The sequence below is a fragment of the Brassica napus genome, chromosome C4, assembly GCF_020379485.1.
Source record: "Brassica napus cultivar Da-Ae chromosome C4, Da-Ae, whole genome shotgun sequence".
Classification (NCBI taxonomy): domain Eukaryota; kingdom Viridiplantae; phylum Streptophyta; class Magnoliopsida; order Brassicales; family Brassicaceae; genus Brassica; species Brassica napus.
In genome coordinates, this window is record NC_063447.1 from 1,689,214 (window position 1) to 1,715,562 (window position 26,349).

Below are 26,349 nucleotides of genomic sequence, written 5' to 3' on the forward strand. Positions count from 1 at the left end.
ATATTTTTAAGTCTATAGTAAAATAAATTGTGTAACTGTTGTAAGAAATTTATAAATGTCAATTCTACTTTTAGTTAAAAATAAATCAAACATTCAAAATCAATTTGTATTATTAATTTATTTGTTAGCCCGCCCTAGGCGGATTTGCCTTAGTATTTTTATGAAATGAAATGTTGATGAGTTACATCAAAAACCAAAACTAACACATCTCTTCCACTAGAAAAGTATCTCACAAACGAAATAAAAACCATACAAAACCGAACCAAACCGATCTGTCTTCTGTTTTTCTCTAGCCGTGAGTATTCAAAGCTTCCCATAGCAAATTCTCCAACACAGGATTAGTCACATCTCTAGCTTGAACCGCTGCTTTTCTCAGCGTCCTGAGCGTCCACACATTAGCCTCCCACCACGAAAGACTCCTGTACGGAAGATTATGCTTATTACAAAGCTCCTGAACCACAGGAGAAACTCCCCTGAGATGGCAACGCGGCAGCCTAGGGAACAAATGATGCTCTAGCTGAAACTGCAACCCACCAAAGAACCAGTCCATGTACGACCTACACGATATATCAAGCGTACCGGCGGTCTGCTTCTCGAACCAATCGTTCCCATTAGGCGGACCGGTGTAAACATCTGCCGCAAAATGGTTTAAACAGAACTGAACGTGTTGAATCGCCGTGACAGCCATGCTTATGAATACAAAGATGATCCTCTCTTGCCAGTTTGGTAGGAAGGATACTAAAAGAGGAAACCACGTCCAGAAAACAAGAATCCCAGCTATGTTCAAGGCTCGATCAGGAACGTGACGTCTCGAGAATAGCAAAAGTAACGTTTGGACAAAGAGATTGATTCTCCCCACACACATGATTGGATAAAACGACCAGTGTTGGTAACTGATCAAGAGCCGAGCTAGTGGATCGAACGTCAACTTCCTCCCATAGAAACGTGACGTCATCGACTTAAAGAACTTGTTGGAGACGGCTAAGACAGGGATGTGCTGGAGGTCAGGATCGTGGTCAAGACTATTACAAGAGATATGGTGAGCGTTGTGCGTCCATTTCCACCACGCGATCGATATCCCAGTGATGCAGTTACCAGACAGAAGCTGGACGAGTTTATTACACGGCTTCGTCGACGTCACGTTGTAATGACCAGAGTCATGTCCCACGTAAGCGCTCTGTATCCAGAGAAGGCCCAGCAAGACGGCGGATATTAAATGGGCCCAGAGGCTCGTGCATGCGACGACGCCGTATACAACCGCCGCGAGCATCAAAGCGACGCACGTGAGCGTGTAAAGAGTCACGTGACCTTTTTTATCGAAGAGTCCGCGTTTTGAAAACTCCGCGGCTAAACGACGGTAGTCACGCGACACGTCGGACACGTGGTGGTCTTTCACGTGGTAACCGTTGTGGAGGTTTTCGAGGTGGCGCCATGCGGTTCCGGGATGGTAAGCGATGAAGGCGTCGGTGACGTCTTGACCGGCGAGGTTTAGGATCGCTGCTTCGCCTCCGGGGTGGGATTTAACCCAGTGGGAGACGTCGTAGACTTTGCCTTGGATGGAGATCCATAGATCTCCAGGTTGGTTGTGTTTTTTTAGATCATCGCTTGCAATGAATCTCTTCTTTGTTTGTTCTACCATTTTTCTTGAAAGGTTTAATCAGAATCTTGAAATGAACAGAACCCAAGTTGAGAAAGGTAAGAGAACCTTTCTCTCTATGGATTTGTGATTCACAGATTCTGAATAGAGTTGTTCTTGACGGATCCTTCTGCTTCCTTATATATCTGGTTTGTTTATTGTTTAGGAATCTATAATTCGAATCTTTGACACATGTTCTGTGTTTTGTTTTTAGGATCTATTTGCATGGTTAAGCGTGTAAAACTCCCTTTTTAATCCGTTACGCTACTCTCTATTAATTGAATGGTGATTAAGTACAAAACTCCATTGACAGATCATCTCTGTCATTATTAGTTGGTGTTGCTCTTTCACTTTCTATTTATAGTTGACTCAAAAGACAAGTTTAGTATCCTACTATCCACAAAAGTGACAAGTCGTCAACAACTGAATAAAATCCACTAAAGTCAATTATTAACCGAATAAAGTTAATTAACTTTGACCAAATTTTAAACACTCAATTATTATTGTAATAGTATAAAATTAGTATATAAAAAATTATATTACTGATTTATTTCATTGCTTATTAATACTTGTATCTACTTTATAAAACTTCATAGATAATGTTTCTGTTTGCATTAGTTTTTTTTAAAGCTATAACATGACATTTTGTTTGATTCCATGACAAATCTCATATTTTTTCTTTTTTTTTTGAAACACCAAATGTCATATTTTCATTTCTTATAATCCATGCATAAAATTATCAATAAATTGCTTTCTGAAACTTGAAATCCAAATTTGTGATATAAAATCATTTAATGAATTTCTTAAAAAAAAGCCATATATGGTTTCAAAATGGGCCTAGCTATATCCATACTGAAAGCCCAAAAGCATCTCTCTCGGTAGAGTCTGTCTCTTCGTTTGCTCTTACCGGCGTCGGATCTCGCCGAAACCTCCTCCTTGTAACTCTTCATCAGTAAGTCTCCACCACTATCATTAGCTCCTTTCACGTCATTAATCTAATCTCTCCCTCGTTGCCTGAGCATGAATCCGGCGAGTTACCAGCCTCCGTTCCACTGGGCTCCGATGCCACCTCCGGATCCACCTCGCTGCGGTGCGTTCTGGAACACCAAGAACATAACCGATCAGCTCAAACAGCTCCAAGATACAATCCGCCTCGCAAAATCAATGTAAGCAAAGGCCACACACTATCAATCGATTGAGTGTTGTTGCAATTAGGAGAATCTCATGAGTTGTATGCAATTTCATAAGGGAGAAGGAACTAGATGCATTGAGGATGATCAAAGATGGTAAAGATTCGATGGAAACTGTGGAGGGAGAGTCAGGGGTAGAGTGTTTGAGGAGATATGTAGAAAGTGTGAAGATTGATTTGGAAGAGCAGGAGAAGCTTTCAGTGGAAGCTGCTAACTCCTTGATGTTTACCTTGAGAGCACAGCTTGAGCCTTTTAGGTTTGCTGTTGACGAGAATTCTCCATGGGAGGAGAAGTCTGCGGCGGTGAGATTGAGTTGTAGGATGAAGAAGTCTAAAAGGAATAAACTTTGGAAGAAGAAGAAGAGACGTTGCCTTGCAGAGATGCGAGCTAAGGTATGGGTTTGATTGAAAGCTCTGTTTAGGTTATATTGCAGTATTTGAGTTGTTGATTGTATTACAGGAGCCTGAAAGATTTGAACAAGCTGATCGAGAGGCTGATGGATGGAGGGAAAAGGAAATGGCCAAGGACATGGCTAACAAAAAGGTAATAAGTGATGAAGCAATCAAATGGTTTCCTCGTGTTGGTATCTGAACGGGTTCTGTCTGTTTTCAGGTTGATGAGATGAAGGCTATTGAGAAGGTCAAGGCGAAACGAGAGCGAAGGAGATTAGAACCGGAGGTGAGACTTATAATGCTATCTTAGACATTATAGTTGTAATTCGAGATAGGTTTATGTTTAGTTAGCTTAAACAGTCTCATTAGTTTCAATGTTTCAGCTTGAACTAGCTCTAATCGTTGAGGAAATGCAAGAGTTGCGTTCGCTAAGAATCGAAAAACTGAAGAAGCAAGGTATGTCAATAATCTGAAGTTGTACAATGCGTTCTGATACCAGAATAGGACTCAAGTGAGTTATATGTTCACATATGCAGGGCATTTTCTCCCGGAAGAAGATGACAAGTTTTTCGAGAGCGTTCGAGCTGCGGTGGAGCAAGAGGAGAATCAAGCTCAGTCTGTAATCAACATGGAGATCGAAGAGAATGTCATTCCCTCCGAGGAAGGCACTACTCAAACCACCGGTAACGAAATCATCAACAAAGGCACGGATAAAGAAAGCAATACTGTCGCAGCAGCGTCTTGTGAAAAGACAGTAGAAGCTCCTCCTCCTGACAAAGGTGTCGACAATGTGTCAAATTTACCGGTCGAGTGCTATCATTATTACTATGGAAGCAATTTGGACATGGGTAGACTTATTGAGGTGGGTTTTCTTCAACTCTACATCTCTTTTATTTTCTTACTTCAAAGGTTTAGTAGCTGAGTTATGGTATTAAAAATACAGATCAGAAGAGAATGGGATGCATATCTGAGTCCCGGAGGAAGGTAAGTTCATCATTTCTTTTTCTTTTTTTTCCTCGCAATTTTAGACAAGCTTTAAATGTTTATCTCTTGAGAAAAAGGTCTTGTTTCTTATACAGCCGGATTCCTGGACATTGGGTACAGCCATCACCACCAGCCGATGAGATTTGGGCTTCTTGTCTTGTTAAAAACTCCAAAGAGTGATCTTAGTTAGTAGCCGGTCGTATTCTAGGAGACAGGACAATGTTAATCTTAGCTAACACGAGTTCCATAAATATTGTTGCTTGAGAAATCTTGAGTTAGTGTCGATCCTGTTTTAAAACATACAAACTCATTGATAACGATTGTTAGTTTGATGAATGGATTCTCTGAGACAGGACAATGCCGATCTTAGCTCATAGATAATGTTTATACATCATTTATGAAGATTTAGAAATAATTTATAAACCTTTATCAATAATAAATCAGTTTATAAACTCTTATAAATCAATTTATAAAATGTTATGTGTATATAAACTGGTATTTCCTTTGTAAGAATTTAAAAGGAATTGTGTATCATTTATAAACTCTTATAAAAATATACCAATCAATAAGAGTTTATAATTATTTATAAGTCTTTATAAATTGGTTAAGAATAAATGATTTCCGGTCGTGATCCTCGTCTCCGTCGTCGTTATCGTCCCCGTCGAGATTCGTCATCGTCTCCGCCAAAAACCATCGTCACTCTCTCTCACGCAGCCGGCGATAAGAGATTACAAGAATAACAATTAAAACCTCAAAGATGTTGACTCCTCTCCACGATTAATACTGATATGTTTCTATTTTGTGTATTTTTTTTGTTTGATTCAAGTAATTTTTTGGATTTTTTCTTTCTGTTATCGAAGAAAATCAACGAAGGTAGGTTTAGAAAATGTAGATCTAAGAGAAAGAGTTTCGATAATAAACATTGAATTTTCGAAAAAATTAAAAACCTTTATGAATTTGTATTCAAGTAATTTTAGGATTTTCGATCTTCTGTTATCCAAAATACAAATAAGGTTTTAAATAGTTCATCAATGGACCCAATATTTTTTTTAAGATCGTATTATTCAGCTAATAAACAGTTTAACTCAATCTTCAAACTATTAAATTCATTAATTAACCCAGTTTAAGTTTCCGATGAAATACTCAGTTGTTAGGTAAGAACATAAAATGAGTTGAAATAGTGCATATGAGTAGGTCAATAGTCTTGTTTAATTGGCATGACGGTCTTGCCGGAAGTGGCAGATTTAATTAAAAATCGTGAAATAGGCAACACAGAAGTAGAACCTTCCTCCAAGTGTACAAATCAAATGTCTTTCTCCCACCCCATCCACACAAGAAGGTTATAATGAAAGGTATTTGGATAAAAAAGAAAACAAAATGTGGGGAAGATGATTGTTGAGCTATTCAATAGAGAAAGTGAATCACAACTGCCCATCTGCCCCAAATTGATTTTGCATTGGGAAATCTTTCGTACAAAGTGCATTGTTAGCACTAAGCCGATACACACAATCCCTGCTTTCTCAAAAAAAAAAAAGCATGCTAAAAACTCAAATATTCATATCTAACTTTACACCAAGAACTCACGACAATCCTATAACAACAGATAATCAACGATCTCTTGGAGAGACTTAATCTACGAAGGTTAAATAATTTTGTTAGAGAAGCCTCATTTCATGAGCATTACTCGCTTCCCTGCTGGGTCCTTCGCTTCTCAATGAAAAAAAAGGAAATTTGTAATCGAAAAATTAAATAGAAATCAGGAATTAAAACCACAGATTCCGTTAATCTCCGATAAATGAATTATACGAAGGTAAACTTGGCTTGAATACGCATTGAATTTACAGCGTTTCACCCATAGGTCCCTCGTTTACACTAACTTAAAAATTCGAAATGCTCAGCGAATACGAACCATAATATAATCGGATCTCATCTCGCGAACGATCAACTATTTCTTTCCGATATTAACTCTTCATCGCATCTCTCGGTTCAGAAAAGAAAACTCAAAACAAAAACCAAAAGTTGAAAGAAGAAAAAGAAAAGAGATCTAATTCGAATGCTAGACAAATACTATCACAGAGACGGCGAGGAAGAGCTGATGATATTTTTCGTATCGTTAGATCTGTTTATATAGAGGCGTGTATTAGGGCTACTGCGACGTATCATAGCCGTTGGATTAGGCCCATATTTGCGATCTTGACTTTTTATTGAAGCCCATCTTTACGCAACTTATTGGGCCTGAATTATAAATCACAGAATGGTCCCGACCCGTGGTTGATGACCCGGCAAATCATGAAGATGTTTGCGGAAACCCCACCTTTGGTTATTTACTTTTTCTTCAGTTTAGCTTGGTCAATTTCACAAGTGCAAAACGTAAACACCTTTGATTATTTCAAGTGTTCTCTCTCCATAAGAAGCCATAATAAAAAAAGGCAAATAGTTTTTTTTTTATAGAAAAATACAAAAAAAAAAATTGAGTTGCAATCAAAATGTGATGCATGACATTTAGGCCGTTAGCGTGCAAAACTCTGAAAACGGCCACCAAATTCCACATTGATCAATGTATAAAACCAAAAAGCAAAAGGAAACAGACATATAAGTCTCTGTTCAACCCAACTTAGCCTTGAGGGAAGCAATGGGAATCTTGGAAACAACCTTTTCATCGAACACAAGGTAATGTTTGTGCAGCTCCTTGAACGCTTTCTCTGCAAACGGATCAACCTTGTCCTCGTGTTTCTCGTACATCATTGGCACTGTGTGTAACAACACGAAGCAGATGTACACCAGAGTCAGGAAGTTGCACCAGTTCCCCACCACCGAGATGATCCATAGACCAACCACAACCTGAATACAACATTAACAATGTAAATGTGCTACGAACTTAAAACCATTTTCTAGAATGTTTCACGAGGCTGCAAATGTCAGTAACAAGGAAGGAAACATACCATGAGGAACTTTTTAAGGTCCCTGCCTAAGGCAATGCTTCGCAGGATAACAAAACCTTGGTTTAGTTCGTTTATCAGGGAAGAGGCAATCAAAAGGAAAGGCTCCTCCGGAACATGGATCTCTGGAATTTGAGGTGGACTCCTGTCACAAAAAAAAAAAATCAAGGATTTGAGAAACGGAAACAAAACATCAATAAAGGCATATATTAATCAAAGCTCTGAGAAATCAGATTACTTTTTGATGAAAGTGTGAGCATTGGACCAGAGAAACAAGCCTCCAAGAGCAAGAATCGAAACGTGACACAAAAGACTCAACAGATGATACTCAACCAGCTCAAAGAGAACCCAAATAGCAGTCGCAACGCCGAGAACAGCAGCTGACAGTTTCTTATCCCTCCACAAGAACACATCAGCAGCTGCAAAGATTCATTAAGCATACAAACATAATATTAATTCTTTCAAATCCAAAACTATGTAGCAAGTTTTCTTCAAAATACAAAATAAATATCTCAATCTAATCAAAACCAAGCTCATGTTCTCAATTCAACAAAGACATTAACACATCAATTGAACCGGGAACGAATCCTAATAACCGATCTAAGAAAATTAAACCGGTTAACCGCCCAATAACCAAACGCAATTCGATTCTGAAACCTACTTTCACCAATCGGATCTGGAAAACGAGTAAATAGATTCTGATATTGCAGATCAATGCATAAGAAACCAAAACGATCAATAGAAAGGTAAGGACTCATACGCTTTCCACCACCGAGGACCTTGTGAACAGGCTTCTCCCTGCCGAACAAGCGATAGATCTTCGCCTTCACAGCCGACGGCGAATCAGGCTTCTCGTACTCGGAGTCGGACGACGAGTCGTGGTGGTGGATCTTCTCGGAGATCTTGTCCATCAGAGATTGTTCCGCCGGCATCGATCTCTCAATTTCTTCCGCCATTTTTTTTTTTTCTCGATTTCGAATTTCAACAGAGGAGAGGAGGAGAGGTAGGAAGGGTGAATAATAGGTTTTATAGTCTCACGAGCGTGAGGTTCGGGACCCGAGCGTGTTGGTTCGGGGAGAGAATGTCGTCGTTTAACGGTGTTAGTATTTTTTAAATGGAAAGAGAAACCAGCGTTACCGATCCAATCGTTGAACCGGATTTGATTATAAACCGGATTTGGGTCTAATATTTGGTTAGAACATGAACCAGTCATATAATCGGATTGGATTTCAAAGTTATTAAACTGATAAAAATTATTTAAATTATTAAAAATCTATAAACCATTCATATAAACATAAAACTAGTTTATGTTTTAAATTTATGGCAATTCTCTCAAATAGCCATTTTTAAGTTTTTATCACGAAAATAGTCTTCAAAAAATAAAATGATTATAATAGCCTCTTTTTATTTTGAAATTTTAATATTTATTTTTTAGTTTTTTTTTTAATTTGAAACGCTATCCCTAAAACTTCACTCCTTAACTCTAAACTCTAAGTCTAGATTAGTTAAAACTCAAATATATTTTTACCCTTTAATAAAACTTATTTTGGTTCATTGAGAACTATTTTTGTGACAAAAAATTTAAAAAAAGCTATGCCATCCTAGGGAATTTCTCTTAAATTTATTTATACTTCAATTATATATCATATTTATTAATATTGTTTTAAAATCTTAAAATAAAATATATTAAACCAGATTATTGAATTAGAATTGATTTGGTTAAACCACATCGAAGTGTGATCAAAAAAATTATCCGGTTCGGCTTTTGGTTTGGTTTTAAAAACACCCTTAGAGAAAGTCAACGTTTCGTTGACGGAGAAGTAGAGACGAACGTGTAGGCAACGCAAAGGAGGAATCGCTGATGGTGCGACATGCGTGTCATACCTTTTTCATTATTTAACCGACACCACGAGTGTTTTCTGGACGTAATCGGTACCAGATCGTGATTTTTTCACGCTCGTTTTATATGTATAATCAGGTTCCGAACGACGCCGTTTTGCTTGGGGAAAACCTGATATGAGGGAGGGTTTAGTGTGATATGTAGGTCGAATATTCACGCTCGTTGTAATATGTAGGTCGAATGTTATGGGAAATGTAAAGTGTATACGTGGACCCATGTAATCAATATCAAAGCGTGGTTAATTACTAATTAACAAAGGCATTTTACCACTAAGCTTCAACCAGATAGTGCGGGGAGGTATAGAAGCGAATTCGTGGACTAGTCTAAGTCAATTAACAACAATTAACGCATTCACATTCTTTACGACAAAACAAATATTTTCAAATACACATGTTCACACTACTCAAACCCTCACATTCGATGACTAACGTGCGCCTTGTGAAGAAAAACATCTCCGGCTATCGGTCACCATAGTCCATGGAACAAGGACGTCCGAGGCACGTAAGAGATATCAGATTCACTTGAAGTCAACACGTACTCGGAATTTAAGCATGTTGCAATCTGCGTTTGTAACGCACCAGTCGTAACTATGTTACCTATCATACAGTTTATAAAGAAAATTTAAATAAGTCTAGGGAAATATATCTTAAAAATATTTATTTCATTTATAAAACTAAGTTGGTCTACATGAATAAACCATACTTTTGTTCCCATGCTACTACTAACCTTAACACTTTTTGTTCTTAGCTTTAGAAACATCTTTTCCGACAACCAAAAAAATATCTACTAGTAGTCTAGTACTAATATTTAACTAACGTTACACTGTTCAAACTCATGTCACATTTTACGACCGTGTGTTAGATTTTAAATCGCTACGTCAACAACGGGTAAAACACGTGAAAGCAAATCATTCAGACTTCAAAATGAATTTCATTTCGATGATATTAATGGCAAACTCCTCTTTTGACGGAATTTTTAATTACAAATCAGTGAAGTTGTAATGAAACGGAGCCAATAATAATAATAATACACCCTAGTAATTAGGCGAATATAGATCTAAGTAAAAATATCTCATCTTCTTGCTCTCCTCCGGTCAGCGGCATATTGTGAGAGCGGCACAACTTCCGACAAAGGTGTTGACTGAGGTGTAGAAGTCGGAGTCGGAAGCGGCGAGTTCCGACAAACAGGACAAGATCCGTTTAGTTTAAGCCACGCATCAAGACAACATAAATGGAAGTAGTGTTTACACTCCGGCATCATCCTCAACATCTCTGCTTCTCTATACTCACACAAACAGATCGAACAAGTCGTATCTCCACCGCTGCCATAACCATCGGAAGACGCGGCGGAGGTTTCTTTTGAGAAGTGGAACTTAGGGTAAGAGTTTATGACGGCTTGGTCAAGTCCCACGTTGACGTCACCCGCTTCAAGATCTTCTTCCGCGACGAAGATTACGCGAGGGAGTATAACGCTTGCGCTGGTGGATTCAACGGCGGTTGTGCGGCGGCGAGAGTCGCGGCAACAGATGTAGGAGGATAAAAGGACGGTGGAGAGGAGGACAAGGAAACCGAGAGCTATGGCTATGGAGTATCCAAAGCCTAGAGTTGTGAGGTAAGAGTGGTTGGAGTCGTGTGGAGGCGACGGTGGAAGAGGAGGGTGGAAGAGGAAGACGGGGGAGGAGGAGGCGGCGGTTGACATTTGATGGTCAAGAAGAAAAATGGGTCCATATGTGAGAAAGAGAAGAAAGGAGAGAGTGATGAAAAAAATTAATTTAAAAATTTTGGAATATTATTTTAATTAATTAGTTAGGGAAGAGAGAAGAGGTGGGTGGAAATTGCAGATGCATTTAATATTGTTTGGAAACTGCAAATTTTGCATTTATTAATAATGTTGGTGTTATTAATTAAGTGGCCAACCAAGGAATATTATTTTTAACTTTTGCTGTATTATTTTAAATTTTATTCATTATATATTTTTATGTGTTCGAGCCTTGTATCATTGACTGTTTAACCATATTTGTCAGTTCCGTATTTGATGGGTGACATGCGTCCAATTAGAAAATGTATATCATACTCAATCGCTGTCTTGTGTCGTTGAAATTTGTTTTGGTTCGATTTGTGTGATTCTAGGCTTCTCAATGCAAAATTGTCAAACGTTCTTGCCTCTTTGGCGTCCGTATTAAACTCGACGTTTGCCTCTTTGGTGGAAAAACGATTAATGAGCATATAGTATAAACTTATCACATAAGTATTTTAACAAACATTAGAAAATGTAACGATCGTTGATATAAAACGAATCGTTTTACTACAGACAAAATAGAAGCTTAGCTAACAACAGTTGGATACAAGTACATCGTGAACTAGCAAACATGTGTGTGCATGTGATTGCTTAAAGACTGTTTTTTTTTTTGTCACAAGCTTAAAGACTGTTTATATCGATTAAAAGATAGATTAGTCAATAAATCATGTGGTTAATGAGTAACATGACCAACTGATCGAAAAAATGGACTTGTTATTCGGTTTCTAAAACGGATATACACAATTAATCCAATCGGTTTACTGCTAACTAGCGTACTAGAACAGTCGGTTAGTTTTTCTAAAAATCTAATAAAATGTTTCATATATATAACAGAAACCTCATGCTCCCTCCATTCAAAACTATAGTAACTCTGAGAAAATTAGAACTGTAATAGTTCAAAACATATATACTTTATACAAATGTATCACCATGGTGATCCAATCAAAGAAATAAAACGATTAAAAACGTGAATACATATCATAAGTTCATAACTTATACCTTTGGAAACCGAAAAACTCAAAGATCGATATCTTTCTTGCACTCAGTATCTTGAATAGCCTGTCGAGTGATGTTCACAGCCATCGTGCAGTTCATTTTAACCGTTACGTGTTTCTTCACAATCCCCAGTATCTTCACCTTACCACTAACCCTAGTGTAACTCCACACGTTCAAAAGACCCGACCCACTTACTTCTCGAGCCAAACCCGGATCCATCAGAAACCGACCTATCATAATATCAACCGTCATGTTCATCCTCACCGTCCGATGCGCTCTCGCCTTTCCCGGTGGCCCACGTGCTTCACCCACCACCGTTCCTTTGTAATATATATCGGTCGTTGTGTTCGAATACCTAAACGACGCAGAGTTCGGGTTCTTGACCGACACGTCGACGATCATCGAGATGTTTGTTCCCAACAGTTGGATCTGAGTCCCGGTGGTCGAGTCAAGACCGTTGACTGTTACGCCGTTCATTTTTATGATGGGGTCTTTGACTCGGAACACCGTGAAGACTAAAGACAACACGATCGTGATGAGAATTATAGATGTTACTGTGACGCAGATTAAGCACTTTATTCGGTTTCTGCGACGATGGAGAGCTTGTTTGTTGGTGGCTGGATAATCGCTCAACGGAAGTACGGTCGCCGGAGCTAACGGACGAACATGTTCTGGTTCGGTCATGGTGGTTTGTGTGTGTGTGTGTGGTGGGGTGGGAGGTGGGGGAGTCAGATTAATTACTTCTAGTTATGTGAATTATATAAACTAGCTTAGTGATGGGGAATGTTGACTTTATATGTACATCTGTATTTCATGTGTCATTAATACTTGAGAAAAAATAAGAACATTGATGTAATGGGCCTAAGACCATGATTAATCTGGGTTCTTAGAGCAACATTATCGGTGGTGGGAGATGGTTCATACGCGTGGGCCCCACCAATTTTTCTCAATTACCGTGCCAAAATGTCCCAAAATAAGGAACGTTTGCACTGCGTCATTTGCACTGTTTGCAGGTCCCACGACTGGTCCGTGATTGGTTCATTTAAAAAAAAAAAATTAAAAAAAAAAACAGAAAAAAGAAAAAGATTTTAAGAACCCAACAACGTTTTGGGCGATAACTATGCTGTTAGAGTGGAGTTCTTAGCGGAAGTTAAAAAAATATTTTTTAAATTTTTAACTAAAAAGGCTAAAAACCGGTTTTTAAAGTCCTTATTTAAGAATCGGTTCTTAAAGTCCTTATTTAATAACCGGTTTTTAACTTTTTTAGTTAAAAGTTAAGAAACAGTTTAAAAACTTCATCCTAAAAACCCGTAGTTAATCATGCTCTAACCACTTACAAAGTTGGGATCAATTATTGAAGTGGAAAAATGAGAATAGTAGTATTAAATTGGCTTTGATTTAACGGTCATTTTGGTGGAAAAGAAAGGTAGAAGCTGCGTATAGGTGGGGATGCGGTTCGCACCAAAGAGAATTTACCAACACATTACAAGTTGGACTTTTGCACAAACGTCCGAGCAGAGCTTTCATGACTTTTGATAATCTCTCTTCATAATTTAAGTTCCATCAAATCTACCTATATTATTTTTTAAAAATAAATTAGAAATCAATGCAAATGTTTCATCATATTATGGTAAGAACCGGCTATGTGTCCAAGCATTCTTTTGAGATATAAACTTTAGAGTATAGTCAAATTCATACAAGGGAATATAACCAGGCTCCTGTACGCATGCAGCTAATTAAAATTATAAATCACATTCCACGGAAACATGCATAATAAAAGAACTTAACAAAACCCAATAACAAATCCAACAAAAGAGAAATCCAGAACTGAAAGCTGCGATCGTCTATGTTTTATTGAACATTAGATTATAATTAAGAAAATAATAGTTGAAACTAAAAGAAGTCGCGAAGGGAAGGGAGCTTGATCTCCCCCTTAGTAGAGACAGGAATGGTAATGTCACCAACAACAGGAATGTCGATGGTTAGACCAATGTCAAGTTGATAGTCAATGTCCCAGTCCGAGCCAATGTCCTTCATTAGACTAACCGCTATGCCATAAGCCACCTTAACAGGTACGTCCAGAACCGTCGTGCCCTTCCCAACCAACGAACCCGGGTCCGGTATTGTGCCAGACGCGATAGTCCTACGCAACCACAAACATTAATAATTAGCATATGGTCAGTGAACCTGCATAACACTTGAAGCATGCGTAACGTACTAACGTTACATAAAACGCACTGGTATATATATCTCCGTATATGCAGATGCAGCTGACAATGTTATATAATCTAATGTATTATATTCCTAAGCAAACCGGACTACATGCAGAGACAAATATATCGTCTCGTTCCCATGCAGACATGTGTTACTACTAGTGCCGTGTAATGTTTATGTCTAAAAGATAAACGTTAAGGACTCAGAGATGCTAGTCTTGCAAGAGATCATTAGGGATTGCACATGAATTATTGAACTATAACACATATACATTAGTAACGGACCATTATTTCTTGTTTTACAGATCTCAAAATTTAGACAATACATAATACATTCTTTTAAAAGTAAAAAGACAATACATATATGCATGTGACACAAATGTTATAGCATGCACGTATGGATAGTTATATTATTGATTTGTGTATTAACAAGTGAACAAACTCAATTTTCATTCGTCCGATGAAGGGTTAGTGTATTTCAAACGTTACATAAATAATCGAAAAAAATAGAAGAGAACCTTGTGGCACTCTTGAGGATGTAAGAGATCTGGCAAATAGGGATCGACTGAGAGTAAGGATTCTTGACGGAGACCTTGGCGTGATAATCAACACCTTGACGTGACACGCCTTTGAAATCAACGTCTTCCACGGTGGCTTCCGGCGTCGGAATATTGGCTAGCTTCTCCGCAATGAAACCTTTGGCTTTATCCAACAAGTTTGAGATCACCGACCCGTTTTCTTCTACCAACTTTTGCTCCGATGATGCCATTTTTAATAATCTTCCAAGTGATCAGATCTATATCTCTCTCTCTTGTCTCTAATGCCTCTATTGATTATATAAGATTTGTGTTTCTTTTAAAGGATAATTAAATACCTTAATTGCCGGAGCGTGACATTTATATTCCTATAATTTGTTGTAAAAATGATCAGAGTAATCTTTTTATTAATTAAAAAAGGAATAGAATACAAACACCATTATGCATATTCGAAGGAAAGATCCGTCTGTTTTGGTTTGATCATGTTCATGGTCAACACGTACTGCGTTCTTGCTTCATTTGTATGTCCGAAATTTATTTTCTTTTTAAGAAAAAAAAATCTCACTCTAAAAAATATTAACTAATATCCTAATTCCTAACAAAAGTAATTAGCAGTTGTCTTTAAAAACTACGTGCTGGATAGTAGTGTACTACGTTACCAAACATTTATTTTTGGGCAAATAATCCGATATCAATTGCCACTTTAACGTCAACAAAAAATTCCTTCACGTTGTGTATACAAGAGACATGGGTTTGGTCTGGTTACTACAGTGACCTTCATACACCACGTGTTGTATGTCTTACGGTTCATGTTTTGTGTTGCTATCTTATTCCAGAAGGAAAGAGAACAGGAAAACTCAGCTAATGATCGTGTTGTTGAAGAATTCAGCATGCTCAGGAAAGAACGCCAAAAGCTCATCTTTGGTTACCCACATAAAATCCTCGCAGTTACTTATCTTGTACTTCGTTGCTGCTACTACAGTACATCTGAAGAAGAACCTCTACAAAAAATAAAGAAGATTGTATAGCCATGTGAGTAATTGGAGCATTTTTCTTTCTTTCTTTCAATTAGAGCTATGTTGTTTACCTTGTAAGATGGCAAATCAGGTGTTTCTTGAAGATGCAGTCTGCTGAGGTGATATGTATTAGTTCGTGAAGTACTACAGGAGATATTACAGGCGTGTGTCATGAAGATGGAGCTGAATAGGAGTTCAAGTTTTGTGATGTGCGTGAACTTGCTAAGTTTGAAAAATGAAAGATGATATATGTTTGAAGATATATCGACGTTTTCCATTAAGCAAAAATGTTTTGCTTGGAGGGGAGGTTTACCTTTACAAGAAAATGAAAGTTGCTTAAACGGAAATGGAAGTTGTCATATGTGTATTTGGAAGACTTGGAGAGAAAGTTGAAGACGTGGATGGCAAGATCTGGTCTACTATATAAGGAGAGACGTGCCTTATGAGAAAGCAGACCTCAGAGAAGAGAGAGAGAGAGAGAGAGAGGTTTCCTTGGTGTGTGTTACTGCTTGGTGTCGAAGGACATTCTGAAGAATTATCTGATGGAGTCCGATGTGGACTTAGTTTGGTGGCGTTGGAGTTGGCGCTTTGTGTGGTGGAGTTAGCCATCGTGTGTAGCTCGTGGTGATCTGTGTGTGTGCTTGGGGGATCAAGCGTTTTGTGTCACTGGTGTGCGTTGGGTGCTGACGTACTTGGTGAAGTACTTCCGAGAAGTGGAAGATTGAAGCCTAGATTCAGGGGGAGTTTAGCAAAGGCGGTTTCATTGAAGAGATCTGTGAAGATTGCAGCTGTAGAAGACAATGTGCTCCGGTGAGCCGGATGGTGATCTATGCATGCGTGCTTGATTCCTAATCTTTGTAGATTGCTACTTAGAAAAGAGTGGTAAATACTAGTGTATGTGTTGTATCATATAGCAATTGTAGATTGCTCATTTTTCTAAGTCAATGAAATCTGGACGAGGTCCCAGGGATGTAGGAAACGAACCCCATTAACAAATTTTGTGCCTTTTTACTTTCTGCACTTGTTTTTCATCGCCTCATATGCACTAACATTTCTTCTGTAGCTTGTATAACAATGTGAGCCATTGGAGCACTTCCAACAAAGTATGTGTGAGTTAGGTCTCCTAAGAACTTCAAAGCAGATTCCACGCACTGCAAATTACTAAAGGGACAATAAGCACTAGAAGAACGGAAATGATGATGATGTTATAGATTGAAATAGAAGTGACAACCGTCACACCTATCGAAGATTTGGCTACGAATCATACATTTTTTTCAAAGAAATGCCAGACAGTTTTGTCGCTGGTAGCTCCAAATGGCTTGCCGAAGATGAGAAGATACAGTTTCTTGTCAAGAGCTCTATATAACGACCTATAGTTGCAACAATTTTAAAAGAGTAAATCGATCATCACATAGTTGGATGTGTAATTTATTTGATTCATACCAACGTCGAGTTGGCCCAGGATAAAAGGAGTACTAGTAGTCTTCCGCTGTTCGGGTTCGATCTGCCTTAGAAGGGGTTATTTAACAAATGCAAAAGTTCTCGACAAAGAGGTGAAAACATCTTTTTCCATTCAAAAAAAAATTTACTTGATTTATTAAACACATACTTACACATAGATTTTGAGAAAAAAAATTAAAAATATGAAAATACTGTTTTAATGCATAGTTGCATCTTTCACTGACATATGATGAAGATTAAAGAGGTTTTGAACTTTTGTTGCCTTCGTTTTTTTAGAAAATAGTGATTTTGTAGTGGTTTGTCCACCAATTTAGGTAGTATTATGAAGTTTTACTAAATTAATTGATAAAAAATTAAAACGATCCCCATGTACTATGAAAGAGAGTTTAATATACATTAAAAGAAATGTAGAATGTGTTTAGAAATTTTAAAACAACACTAAAGATTATAGGCTTCAGTATATAGAGCATTTACCGAAAAATTCAATATTTTCGTAGGGGTTAACACCTAGATTTCAACAATATGAAAATATTATTTTAATGCATAGTTGCATCCTTCACTAACATATGATGAAGGTCAAAGAGGTTTGGAACATTTGTTGTCTCCGTTTTTCTAGAGAGTGGCGATTTTATAGTCGTTAGTCCATTCATTTGGAGAGTATTATGAAGTTTTACTAAATTAATAAATAAAATTTTGAAAGATTCTCATGTACCATGAAAGTGAGTTTAACATACATTAATACAAATGTTAAATCTGGTTAGAAATGTTAAATCAACACTAAAGATAATAGGCTTCAGTATATTGAGCATTTACCGAAAAATTCAATATTTTGGTAAGGGTTAGTTAACACATAGATTTTGAGAAATATTCAAAAATATGAATATACTGTTTTATGCATAGTTGCATCCTTCACAAACATATGATGAAGGTCAAAGATTTTTGGAACTTTTGTTGTCTCCGTTTCTCAAGTAAATATCGATTTTATACTGGTTAGTCCACCAATTTAGGAAGAATTATGAAGATGTACTAAATTAATTGACAAAAAATGAAAACGATGCTCATGTACCATGAAAGAAAGTTTAATATACATTAATACAAAAGTAGAATGGTTTTAGAAATTTTAAAACAACACTAAAGATCATAATACGCTTCAATATATAGAACATTTACCGAAAAACTCAATATTTTCGTAAGGGTTAGTTAACACATAGATTTTGAGAAAAAATAAAAAATATGAAAATATTGTTTTAATGTATAGTTGCATCCTTCACTAACATATGATGAAGGTCAAAGATGTTTGGAACTTTTGTTGTCTCCGTTTCTGTAGAAAATATCGATTTTATAGTGGTTAGTCCACTAATTTAGGGAGTATTATAAAGGTTTATTAAACTAATTGACAAAAAATAAAATGATGCCCCTGTACCATGAAAGAGAGTTTAATATACATTAGTACAAATGTAGAACATGTTTAGAAAATTTAAAACAACACTAAAGATCATAGGCTTCATTATATAGAGCATTTACCGAAAAAATCAATATTTCCGTAGGGGGTTAACACATAGATTTGAAGAAAAATTCAAAAAATACGAAAATACTGTTTTAATGCATAGTTGCATCCTTCAATAACATATGGTGAATTGTAAAAAGTTTTGGAACTTTTGTTGTCTCCATTTTTCTAGAGAATAGCGATTTTATAGTGGTTAGTCCACCAATTTAAGGAGTATTATGAAGTTTTACTAAATTAATCGACAAAAAATTAAAAAGAAGCCCAAGTACCATGAAAGATTGTTTAATATACATTAATATAAATGTGGAATGTGTGTAGAAATTTTAAAACAACACTAAAGATCATAGACTTCAGTATATAGAGCATTTACCGAAAAATTCAATATTTTCGTCATTTTGAGAAAAATTCACAAAAATGAAAATACTGTTTTAATGCATAGTTGTATCCTTCTCTAACATATCATAAAGGTGAAAGATGTTTGGAACTTTTGTTGTCTCTGTGTCTCTAGAAAATACTGATTTATAGTGGTCAGTCCACCAATTTAGAGAATATTATGAAGTTTTACTAAATTAATTGACAAAAAATTAAAAAGATGCCCATTTACCATGAAAGAGAGTTTAATATACATTAATACAAATGTAGAATGTGTTTAGAAATTACAAAAAAAACACTAAAGATCATAGGCTTCAGTATATAAAGAATTTACCGAAAAATTCAATATTTTTGTAGGGGGGTTACACATAGATTTTAAGAAAAATTTAAAAATATGAAAATACTGTTTTAATGCATAGTTGCATCCTTCGCTAATATATGATGAAGGTAAAATATGTTTAGAACTTTTGTTGTCTCTGTTTCTCTAGAAAATATCGATTTTGTAGTGGTAGTTCACCAATTTAAGGAGTATTATGAAGTTTTACTAAATAAATTAACAAAAAATTAAAAAAATGCCTATGTACCATGAAAGAGAGTTTAATATACATTAATACAAATGTAGAATGTGTTTAGAAATTTTAAAACAACACTAAAGATCATAGCCTTCAGTATATAGAGCATTTACCAAAAAATTCAATATTTTCGTAGGGTTTAACACATTTATTTTGAGAAAAATTCAAAAAATATGAAAATACCTTTTTAATGCATAGTTGTATCTTTCACTAACATATGATGAAGGTCAAAATTTTTTGGAACTTTTGTTGTCTCCGTTTCTTTAGAAAATAAATTTTTTATAGTGGTTAGTCCACCAATTTAGGGAGTATTAAGAAGTTTTACTAAATTAATTGACAAATAGCTAAAACGATGCCCATGTATCATGAAAGAGAGTTTAATATACATTAATACAAACGTAAAATGTGTTTAGAAATTTTATAACAATACAAAAGATCATAGACTTCGGTATGTAGAACATTTACCGAAAAACTCAATATTTTTGTAGGGGTTAACACATAGATTTTGAGAAAAAGTCTAAAAAATGAAAAATACTGTTTTAATTCATAGTTGCATACTTCACTAACATATGATGAAGGTGAAAGATGTTTGGAACTTTTATTGTCTCCGTTTCTCTAAAAAATATCGATTTTATAGTGGTTAGTCCACCAATTTAGTGAGTATTATGAAGTTTTACTAAATTAATTGACAAAAAGTTAAAACGATGCCAATGTACCATGAAAGAGAGTTTAATATACATTAATTCAAATGTAGATTTTTGGAACTTTTGTTGTCTCCGTTTCTCTAGTAAATATCGATTTTATACTGGTTAGTCCACCAATTTAGGAAGAATTATGAAGATGTACTAAATTAATTGACAAAAAATAAAAACGATGCTCATGTACCATGAAAGAAAGTTTAATATACATTAATACAAAAGTAGAATGGTTTTAGAAATTTTAAAACAACACTAAAGATCATAATATGCTTCAATATATAGAACATTTACCGAAAAGCTCAATATTTTCGTAAGGGTTAGTTAATACATAGATTTTGAGAAAAAATAAAAAATATGAAAATATTGTTTTAATGTATAGTTGCATCCTTCACTAACATATGATGAAGGTCAAAGATGTTTGTAACTTTTGTTGTCTCCGTTTCTGTAGAAAATATCGATTTTATAGTGGTTAGTCCACTAATTTAGGGAGTATTATAAAGGTTTACTAAACTAATTGAGAAAAAAATAAAATGATGCCCCTGTGTACCATGAAAGAGAGTTTAATATACATTAGTACAGATGTAGAACATGTTTAGAAAATTTAAAACAACACTAAGATCATAGACTTCATTATATAGAGCATTTACCGAAAAAAATCAATATTTCCGTAGGGGTTAACACATAGATTTTGATAAAAATTCAAAAAATACGAAAATATTGTTTTAATGCATAGTTGTATCCTTCAATAACATATGGTGAATTGCAAAAAGTTTTGTAACTTTTGTTGTCTCCATTTTTCTAGAGAATAGCGATTTTATAGTGGTTACTAGATTTTGACCCGCGCTTTAGAAGCACGGAATTAAATTTTCAATTAACAAAAAAAATTATTAATTTATTTACACTAATATGTATAGGTTTTTACTTTTAAATTTGATATTGGAGAAACCTAACTAATTTTTAACCCGTTTTGTTAATTCAATTTTTTTTTTATTAACTTGTAAGTGTAGAGAGTTGATATATTTGTTCAAATCATATTTTAAACACCCCCCCTCCCGTCCTCCCCCCTCCCCCCAAATTGTAATTGTAAAGAAACAAAATTCAACAACTTCCACAAATTGCTACCATAAAAAAAAAAAAGACAAAGTGCGCGATAACTTTTGAATAAATTTTTTTTTTATCAAATGTCCAATATAATAAAATTGATCCTTAAACATTTGAGGTTTGAACTATGTAACTAAGCGTTTTTGAATTTTTGACGTCTCATATTAATTTTTATTCTCATTTACATGCATTTTTAAAAATGAGCTTAATTTTTTTTGCTATCCGATAGTTAGTTTTAAAAGTAAATATATATTGTTGAGTAGAAATATTATCTATGTATTCACTATTTTGTTATTGCATATTTTTGGCCAATACAAATAAACAGTATTTATTATAATACCTGGAACTTTGTTTTTTCTAAAACTATTACTAAACTATTTTATATTATTATTTTATGTTTTTATTTAAACACATTTAATATAAAATGACAATTTATGTTAAAACTGGGCTGCTTTTATATTAACATTTGAATTGATATTGGATCTCCTATAGCGGGTCTTAAACTATACACGATTTTAATTACCTAAACCCAAAACAATTGGGATAAGCTACATCTCAGTTTCAATCTGGGATGATACTAAAAAATTGATGAATTGGGGGAAGTGGATTAATTCTGAATAATATTTTTAGATAGTAAATGATTAAGTTGGATCAAAGTTTTAAAAAATGATAATTAATGATTAAGAACGTGAATAATTGGGCTGTGGGTCCTAATAATATTTTGTAATTTAGTTATATCTTTAATGTAACTGTTTAGAATTCTTAAATGTAATTGGTTTGGAAAACCAAGTAACAAAAATGGAAGTATATTACATATTGCTGTAATTTTATTGGTTGCAAAATATATGACTAACGATGGGTTGTAATTAATGTTGGTGTTTTTCAAAAAAGAAATTGCAAGAAAAGGTAATGACAGTTCCTTGTACATATGATGAAAAACCAATGGCAGAATCCTAGTAGGGATTTTGCTTTAATAGTATAGATTATGAAGTTTCACTAAATTAATTGACAAAAAATTAAAAAGAAGCCCAAGTACCATGAAAGAGAGTTTAATATACATTAATATAAATGTAGAATGTGTGTAGAAATTTTAAAACAACACTAAAGATCATAGACTTCAGTATATAGAGCATTTACCGAAAAATTCAATATTTTCGTTGGGCTTAACACATAGATTTTGAAAAAAATTCAAAAAAATGAAAATACTGTTTTAATGCATAGTTGCATCCTTCGCTAACATATGATGAAGGTGAAAGATGTTTGGAACTTTTGTTGTCTCTGTGTCTCTAGAAAATACCGATTTTATAGTGGTTATTCCACCAATTTAGAGAATATTATGAAGTTTTACTAAATTAATTGACAAAAAATTAAAAAGATGCCCACTTATTATGAAAGAGAGTTTAATATACATTAATACAAATGTAGAATGTGTTTAGAAATTAAAAAAAAAACTAAAGATAATAGGCTTCAGTATATAAAGCATTTACCGCAAAATTCAATATTTTTGTAGGGCGGTTACACATAGATTTTAAGAAAAATTTAAAAATATGAAAATACTGTTTTAATGCATAGTTGCATCCTTCGCTAACATATTATGAAGGTAAAATATGTTTAGAACTTTTGTTGTCTCCGTTTCTCTAGAAAATATCGATTTTGTAGTGGTAGTTCACCAATTTAGGGAGTATTATGAAGTTTTACTAAATAAATTAACAAAAAATTAAAAAAATGCCTATGTACCATGAAAGAGAGTTTAATATAAATTAATACAAATGTGGAATGTGTTTAGAAATTTTAAAACAACACTAAAGATCATAGGCTTCAGTATATAGAGCATTTACAAAAAAATCAATATTTTCGTAGGGGTTAACACATTTATTTTGAGAAAAATTCAAAAAATATGAAAATATCGTTTTGAATGCATAGTTGCATCTTTCACTAACATATGATGAAGGTCAAAAATGTTTGAAACTTTTGTTGTCTCCGTTTCTTAAGAAAATAATTTTTTTATAGTGGTTAGTCCACCAATTTAGGGAGTATTAAGAAGTTTTACTAAATTAATTGACAAATAGTTAAAACGATGCCCATGTACCATGAAAGAGAGTTTAATATACATTAATACAAATGTAAAATGTGTTTAGAAATTTTATAACAATACAAAAGATCATAGACTTCGGTATATAGAACATTTACCGAAAAACTCAATATTTTTCGTAAACACATAGATTTTGAGAAAAAATCTAAAAAATGAAAAATACTGTTTTAATTCATAGTTGCATACTTCACTAACATATGATGAAGGTGAAAGATGTTTGGAACTTTTGTTGTCTCAGTTTCTCTAAAAAATATCGATTTTATAGTGGTTAGTCACCAATTTAGTGAGTATTATGAAGTTTTACTAAATTAATTGACAAAAAGTTAAGACGATGCTCATGTACCATGAAAGAGAGTTTAATATACATTAATTCAAATGTGGAATGTGTTTAGAAATTTTATAACAACATAAAAGATCATAGACTTCAGTATATGGAACATTTACCGAAAAACTCAATATATTCGTAGGGAGTTAACACATAGATTTTGAGAAAAATTCAAAAAATATGAAAATACTGTGTTAATGCATAGTTGCATCTTTCACTAACATGTGATATGATGAAGGTCAAAGAGTTTTGGAACTTTTGTTGTTTCCGTTTTTCTAGAGAATAAAGATTTTATAGTGGTTAGTCTACCAATTTAGGGAGTATTATGAAGTTTTACTAAATTAATTAAAAAAAATTGAAAGATGCTCCTGTACCATGAAAGTGAGTTTAATATACATTAATACAAATGTTAAATGTGGTTAGAAATTTTAAATCAACATTAAAGATCATAGGCTTCAGTATATTGAGCATTTACCGAAAAATTCAATATTTTCGTAGGGGTAGGTTAACACATAGATTTTGAGAAAATTTTAAAAATATGAGAATAATATTTTAATGCATACTTGCATCATTCACTAACATATGATGAAGGTCAAAGATGTTTAGAACTTTTGTTGTCTCCGTTTCTGTAGAAAATATCGATTTTATAGTGGTTAGTCCACTAATTTAGTGAGTATTATAAAGTTTTACTAAACTAACTAGATTAAGATCCGCGCCTTGCGCGAGATAAACATTATATATATAAATTATTTTATGTATTATATATTCTTACATATTATTAAATAATAAATATATATTGAATAATTAAAAGTCAGTAAATATTACATATATAATTAAATTGATGCAAACGTATAAATCAATTTTATTAATCCAAACAATTTTTTTAAAAATTTGATAGGATATGTAATTAAATTTAAATGATATTAACATACATAGTATATTTTTAATATTAATATCTATTAAATGATGCTTTCTACTCATATGTTTTTCTTATCATGTATATCTTTAATAGCAAAAACTTTAAATTACTAATAACAAAATTTTCATTGTGGGATTAATAATTTTAGTAATTTATAATTTTAAAAAATTTATCAATGTTAGTTCAAAACTTTTATAAAAAAAAATTATTCAACGTAAATTTTGAAATTAAAATATTTATTTATTCAATATGGTTTATAGTTTAATTTAGAATGATATATATACATATATATTTTAAATCTTAATGATTAATTAAATTAGACTTTTATTTATATGATTTTGTAATCATTTGTATTTTGTCATAACAAAAATTTTAAACCATGGATTGCAAAATTTGAATGTGAGACTTTTAACAGTTTTAGTAATTTATAGTCGTTTTTTAAAATTCAAAATATAATATATACAGAAAAATCTAAATTTTATAATATGGTTATTGTTATTTTTTTAAATTATTTTAATAGTTTAAAATTAAACTAATTTGATAGAAGATACATTATTTTTTATCAGATCTTTATTATTCAAAATCATTAATTGTCATATATACTTTAGCCACATTAGGCAATTCCGTAATCTTTATTTAAGGAAATAATAAATGATATTAATAATGAATTTATGGTTAGTTTAATAAAAAGCTTATAATATAATTAGATGGACCAACATATTTCTCTAATAATTCTAAGAATCATTCTAGTGATGACACGTGGCTACAAAAAGAAGTTGTAATGTTTTACAAATAATATATAGGGGATAATGCATACTTGCATCATTCACTAACATATGATGAAGGTCAAAGATGTTTAGAACTTTTGTTGTCTCCGTTTCTGTAGAAAATATCGATTTTATAGTGGTTAGTCCACTAATTTAGGGAGTATTATAAAGTTTTACTAAACTAACTAGATTAAGATCCGCGCCTTGCGCGGGATAAACATTATATATATATAAATTATTTTATGTATTATATGTTCTTATATATTATGAAATAATAAATATATATTGAATAATTAAAAGTCAGTAACTATTACATATATAATTAACTTGATGCGAACGTATAAATCAATTTTATTAATCGAAACAATTTTTTTAAAAATTTGATAGGATATGTAATTAAATTTAAATGATATTAACATACATAGTGTATTTTAAATATTAATGTCTATTAAATGATGCTTTCTACTCATATGTTTTTCTTATCATGTGTATCTTTAATAGCAAAAACTTTAAATTACTGATAACAAAATTTTCATTGTGAGATTAATAATTTTAGTAATTTATAATTTTAAAAAATTTATCAATGTTAGTTCAAAACTTTTTATCAAAAAAACTCAATATTTTCGTAAAGATAACACATAGATTTTGAGAAAAAATCAAAAAATATGAAAATACTGTTTGAATGCATAGTTTCGTCCTTCACTAACATATGATGAAGATCAAAGAGGTTTGGAAACTTTTTTGTCTCTGTTTTTCTAGAGAATAACGATTTTATAGTGGTTAATCCACCAATTTAGAGAGTATTATGAAGTTTTACTAAATTAATTGACAAAAAATTTAAACGATGCCCCTGAATCATGAAAGGGATTTTAATATACATGAATAAAAATGTAGAATGTGTTTAGAAATTTTAAAACAACACTAAAGATCATAGGC

At 33.6% G+C, this 26,349-nt stretch overlaps 6 protein-coding genes and 2 non-coding genes across 9 annotated transcripts; 1 reads left to right on the forward strand and 7 right to left on the reverse strand.

The window, feature by feature from the left end:
• Positions 1-90: 90 nt before the first annotated feature.
• On the reverse strand, positions 91-1,869 carry LOC125585413 (delta(8)-fatty-acid desaturase 2-like). The gene has a single exon (XM_048754425.1). It carries the CDS (start codon positions 1,637-1,639, stop codon positions 290-292), a length of 1,350 nt encoding a protein of 449 aa, XP_048610382.1. The 5' UTR covers positions 1,640-1,869; the 3' UTR covers positions 91-289.
• A 637-nt stretch (positions 1,870-2,506) lies between these two features.
• LOC106450706 (U11/U12 small nuclear ribonucleoprotein 59 kDa protein) lies at positions 2,507-4,560 on the forward strand. 2 transcript variants are annotated; one of them, XM_048754426.1, is made up of 8 exons: positions 2,507-2,802; positions 2,885-3,218; positions 3,286-3,369; positions 3,439-3,504; positions 3,602-3,674; positions 3,755-4,080; positions 4,162-4,202; positions 4,280-4,560. In XM_048754426.1, the coding sequence occupies exons 1-8, from the start codon at positions 2,657-2,659 to the stop codon at positions 4,380-4,382; spliced, it is 1,173 nt and encodes a 390-aa protein (XP_048610383.1). In that variant the 5' UTR covers positions 2,507-2,656; the 3' UTR covers positions 4,383-4,560. The 2 variants fall into 2 exon arrangements, with proteins under 2 accessions (XP_048610383.1, XP_013747879.2); XM_013892425.3 differs by having other exon boundaries at positions 2,510-2,802; positions 4,298-4,560.
• Positions 4,561-5,577: 1,017 nt separating this feature from the next.
• Positions 5,578-5,721, reverse strand: LOC125586815. Its single transcript, XR_007323343.1, has one exon. It is a non-coding gene; the product is annotated as a small nucleolar RNA snoR135 (small nucleolar RNA).
• A 44-nt stretch (positions 5,722-5,765) lies between these two features.
• LOC125586817 lies at positions 5,766-5,912 on the reverse strand. The gene has a single exon (XR_007323345.1). It is a non-coding gene; the product is annotated as a small nucleolar RNA snoR145 (small nucleolar RNA).
• A 711-nt stretch (positions 5,913-6,623) lies between these two features.
• Positions 6,624-8,152, reverse strand: LOC106450701 (reticulon-like protein B5). The gene is made up of 4 exons (XM_013892420.3): positions 7,902-8,152; positions 7,380-7,560; positions 7,145-7,286; positions 6,624-7,043 (listed from the first exon to the last, which is right to left on the reverse strand). Exons 1-4 carry the CDS (start codon positions 8,095-8,097, stop codon positions 6,807-6,809), a joined length of 756 nt encoding a protein of 251 aa, XP_013747874.1. The 5' UTR covers positions 8,098-8,152; the 3' UTR covers positions 6,624-6,806.
• Positions 8,153-9,951: 1,799 nt separating this feature from the next.
• LOC106454538 (RING-H2 finger protein ATL67) lies at positions 9,952-10,871 on the reverse strand. The gene has a single exon (XM_013896654.3). The coding sequence runs from the start codon at positions 10,737-10,739 to the stop codon at positions 10,113-10,115; it is 627 nt and encodes a 208-aa protein (XP_013752108.2). The 5' UTR covers positions 10,740-10,871; the 3' UTR covers positions 9,952-10,112.
• Positions 10,872-11,645: 774 nt separating this feature from the next.
• LOC106454536 (late embryogenesis abundant protein At1g64065-like) lies at positions 11,646-12,615 on the reverse strand. Its single transcript, XM_013896653.3, has one exon. It carries the CDS (start codon positions 12,516-12,518, stop codon positions 11,856-11,858), a length of 663 nt encoding a protein of 220 aa, XP_013752107.2. The 5' UTR covers positions 12,519-12,615; the 3' UTR covers positions 11,646-11,855.
• Positions 12,616-13,054: 439 nt separating this feature from the next.
• LOC106454447 (desiccation-related protein At2g46140) lies at positions 13,055-14,937 on the reverse strand. Its single transcript, XM_013896566.3, has 2 exons — positions 14,566-14,937; positions 13,055-13,977 (listed from the first exon to the last, which is right to left on the reverse strand). The coding sequence occupies exons 1-2, from the start codon at positions 14,814-14,816 to the stop codon at positions 13,728-13,730; spliced, it is 501 nt and encodes a 166-aa protein (XP_013752020.2). The 5' UTR covers positions 14,817-14,937; the 3' UTR covers positions 13,055-13,727.
• Between the last annotated feature and the right edge of the window lie 11,412 nt (positions 14,938-26,349).

What these genes read in the sequence shown, in the direction of transcription:
- LOC125585413 (XM_048754425.1), bottom strand. Translation starts at nt 1,639, where the DNA reads ATGGTAGAACAAACAAAGAAGAGATTCATTGCAAGCGATGATCTAAAA.
- LOC106450706 (XM_048754426.1), top strand. Translation starts at nt 2,657, where the DNA reads ATGAATCCGGCGAGTTACCAGCCTCCGTTCCACTGGGCTCCGATGCCA. An exon ending in ATCCGCCTCGCAAAATCAAT is followed by an intron (nt 2,803 to 2,884) that starts GTAAGCAAAGGC and finishes CAATTTCATAAG; the next exon opens with GGAGAAGGAACTAGATGCAT. An exon ending in TTGCAGAGATGCGAGCTAAG is followed by an intron (nt 3,219 to 3,285) that starts GTATGGGTTTGA and finishes ATTGTATTACAG; the next exon opens with GAGCCTGAAAGATTTGAACA.
- LOC106450701 (XM_013892420.3), bottom strand. Translation starts at nt 8,097, where the DNA reads ATGGCGGAAGAAATTGAGAGATCGATGCCGGCGGAACAATCTCTGATG. An exon ending in GGTCCTCGGTGGTGGAAAGC is followed by an intron (nt 7,561 to 7,901) that starts GTATGAGTCCTT and finishes GAATCTTTGCAG; the next exon opens with CTGCTGATGTGTTCTTGTGG. An exon ending in ACCTTAAAAAGTTCCTCATG is followed by an intron (nt 7,044 to 7,144) that starts GTATGTTTCCTT and finishes TGTTGTATTCAG; the next exon opens with GTTGTGGTTGGTCTATGGAT.
- LOC106454538 (XM_013896654.3), bottom strand. Translation starts at nt 10,739, where the DNA reads ATGTCAACCGCCGCCTCCTCCTCCCCCGTCTTCCTCTTCCACCCTCCT.
- LOC106454536 (XM_013896653.3), bottom strand. Translation starts at nt 12,518, where the DNA reads ATGACCGAACCAGAACATGTTCGTCCGTTAGCTCCGGCGACCGTACTT.
- LOC106454447 (XM_013896566.3), bottom strand. Translation starts at nt 14,816, where the DNA reads ATGGCATCATCGGAGCAAAAGTTGGTAGAAGAAAACGGGTCGGTGATC. An exon ending in ATCCTCAAGAGTGCCACAAG is followed by an intron (nt 13,978 to 14,565) that starts GTTCTCTTCTAT and finishes GTGGTTGCGTAG; the next exon opens with GACTATCGCGTCTGGCACAA.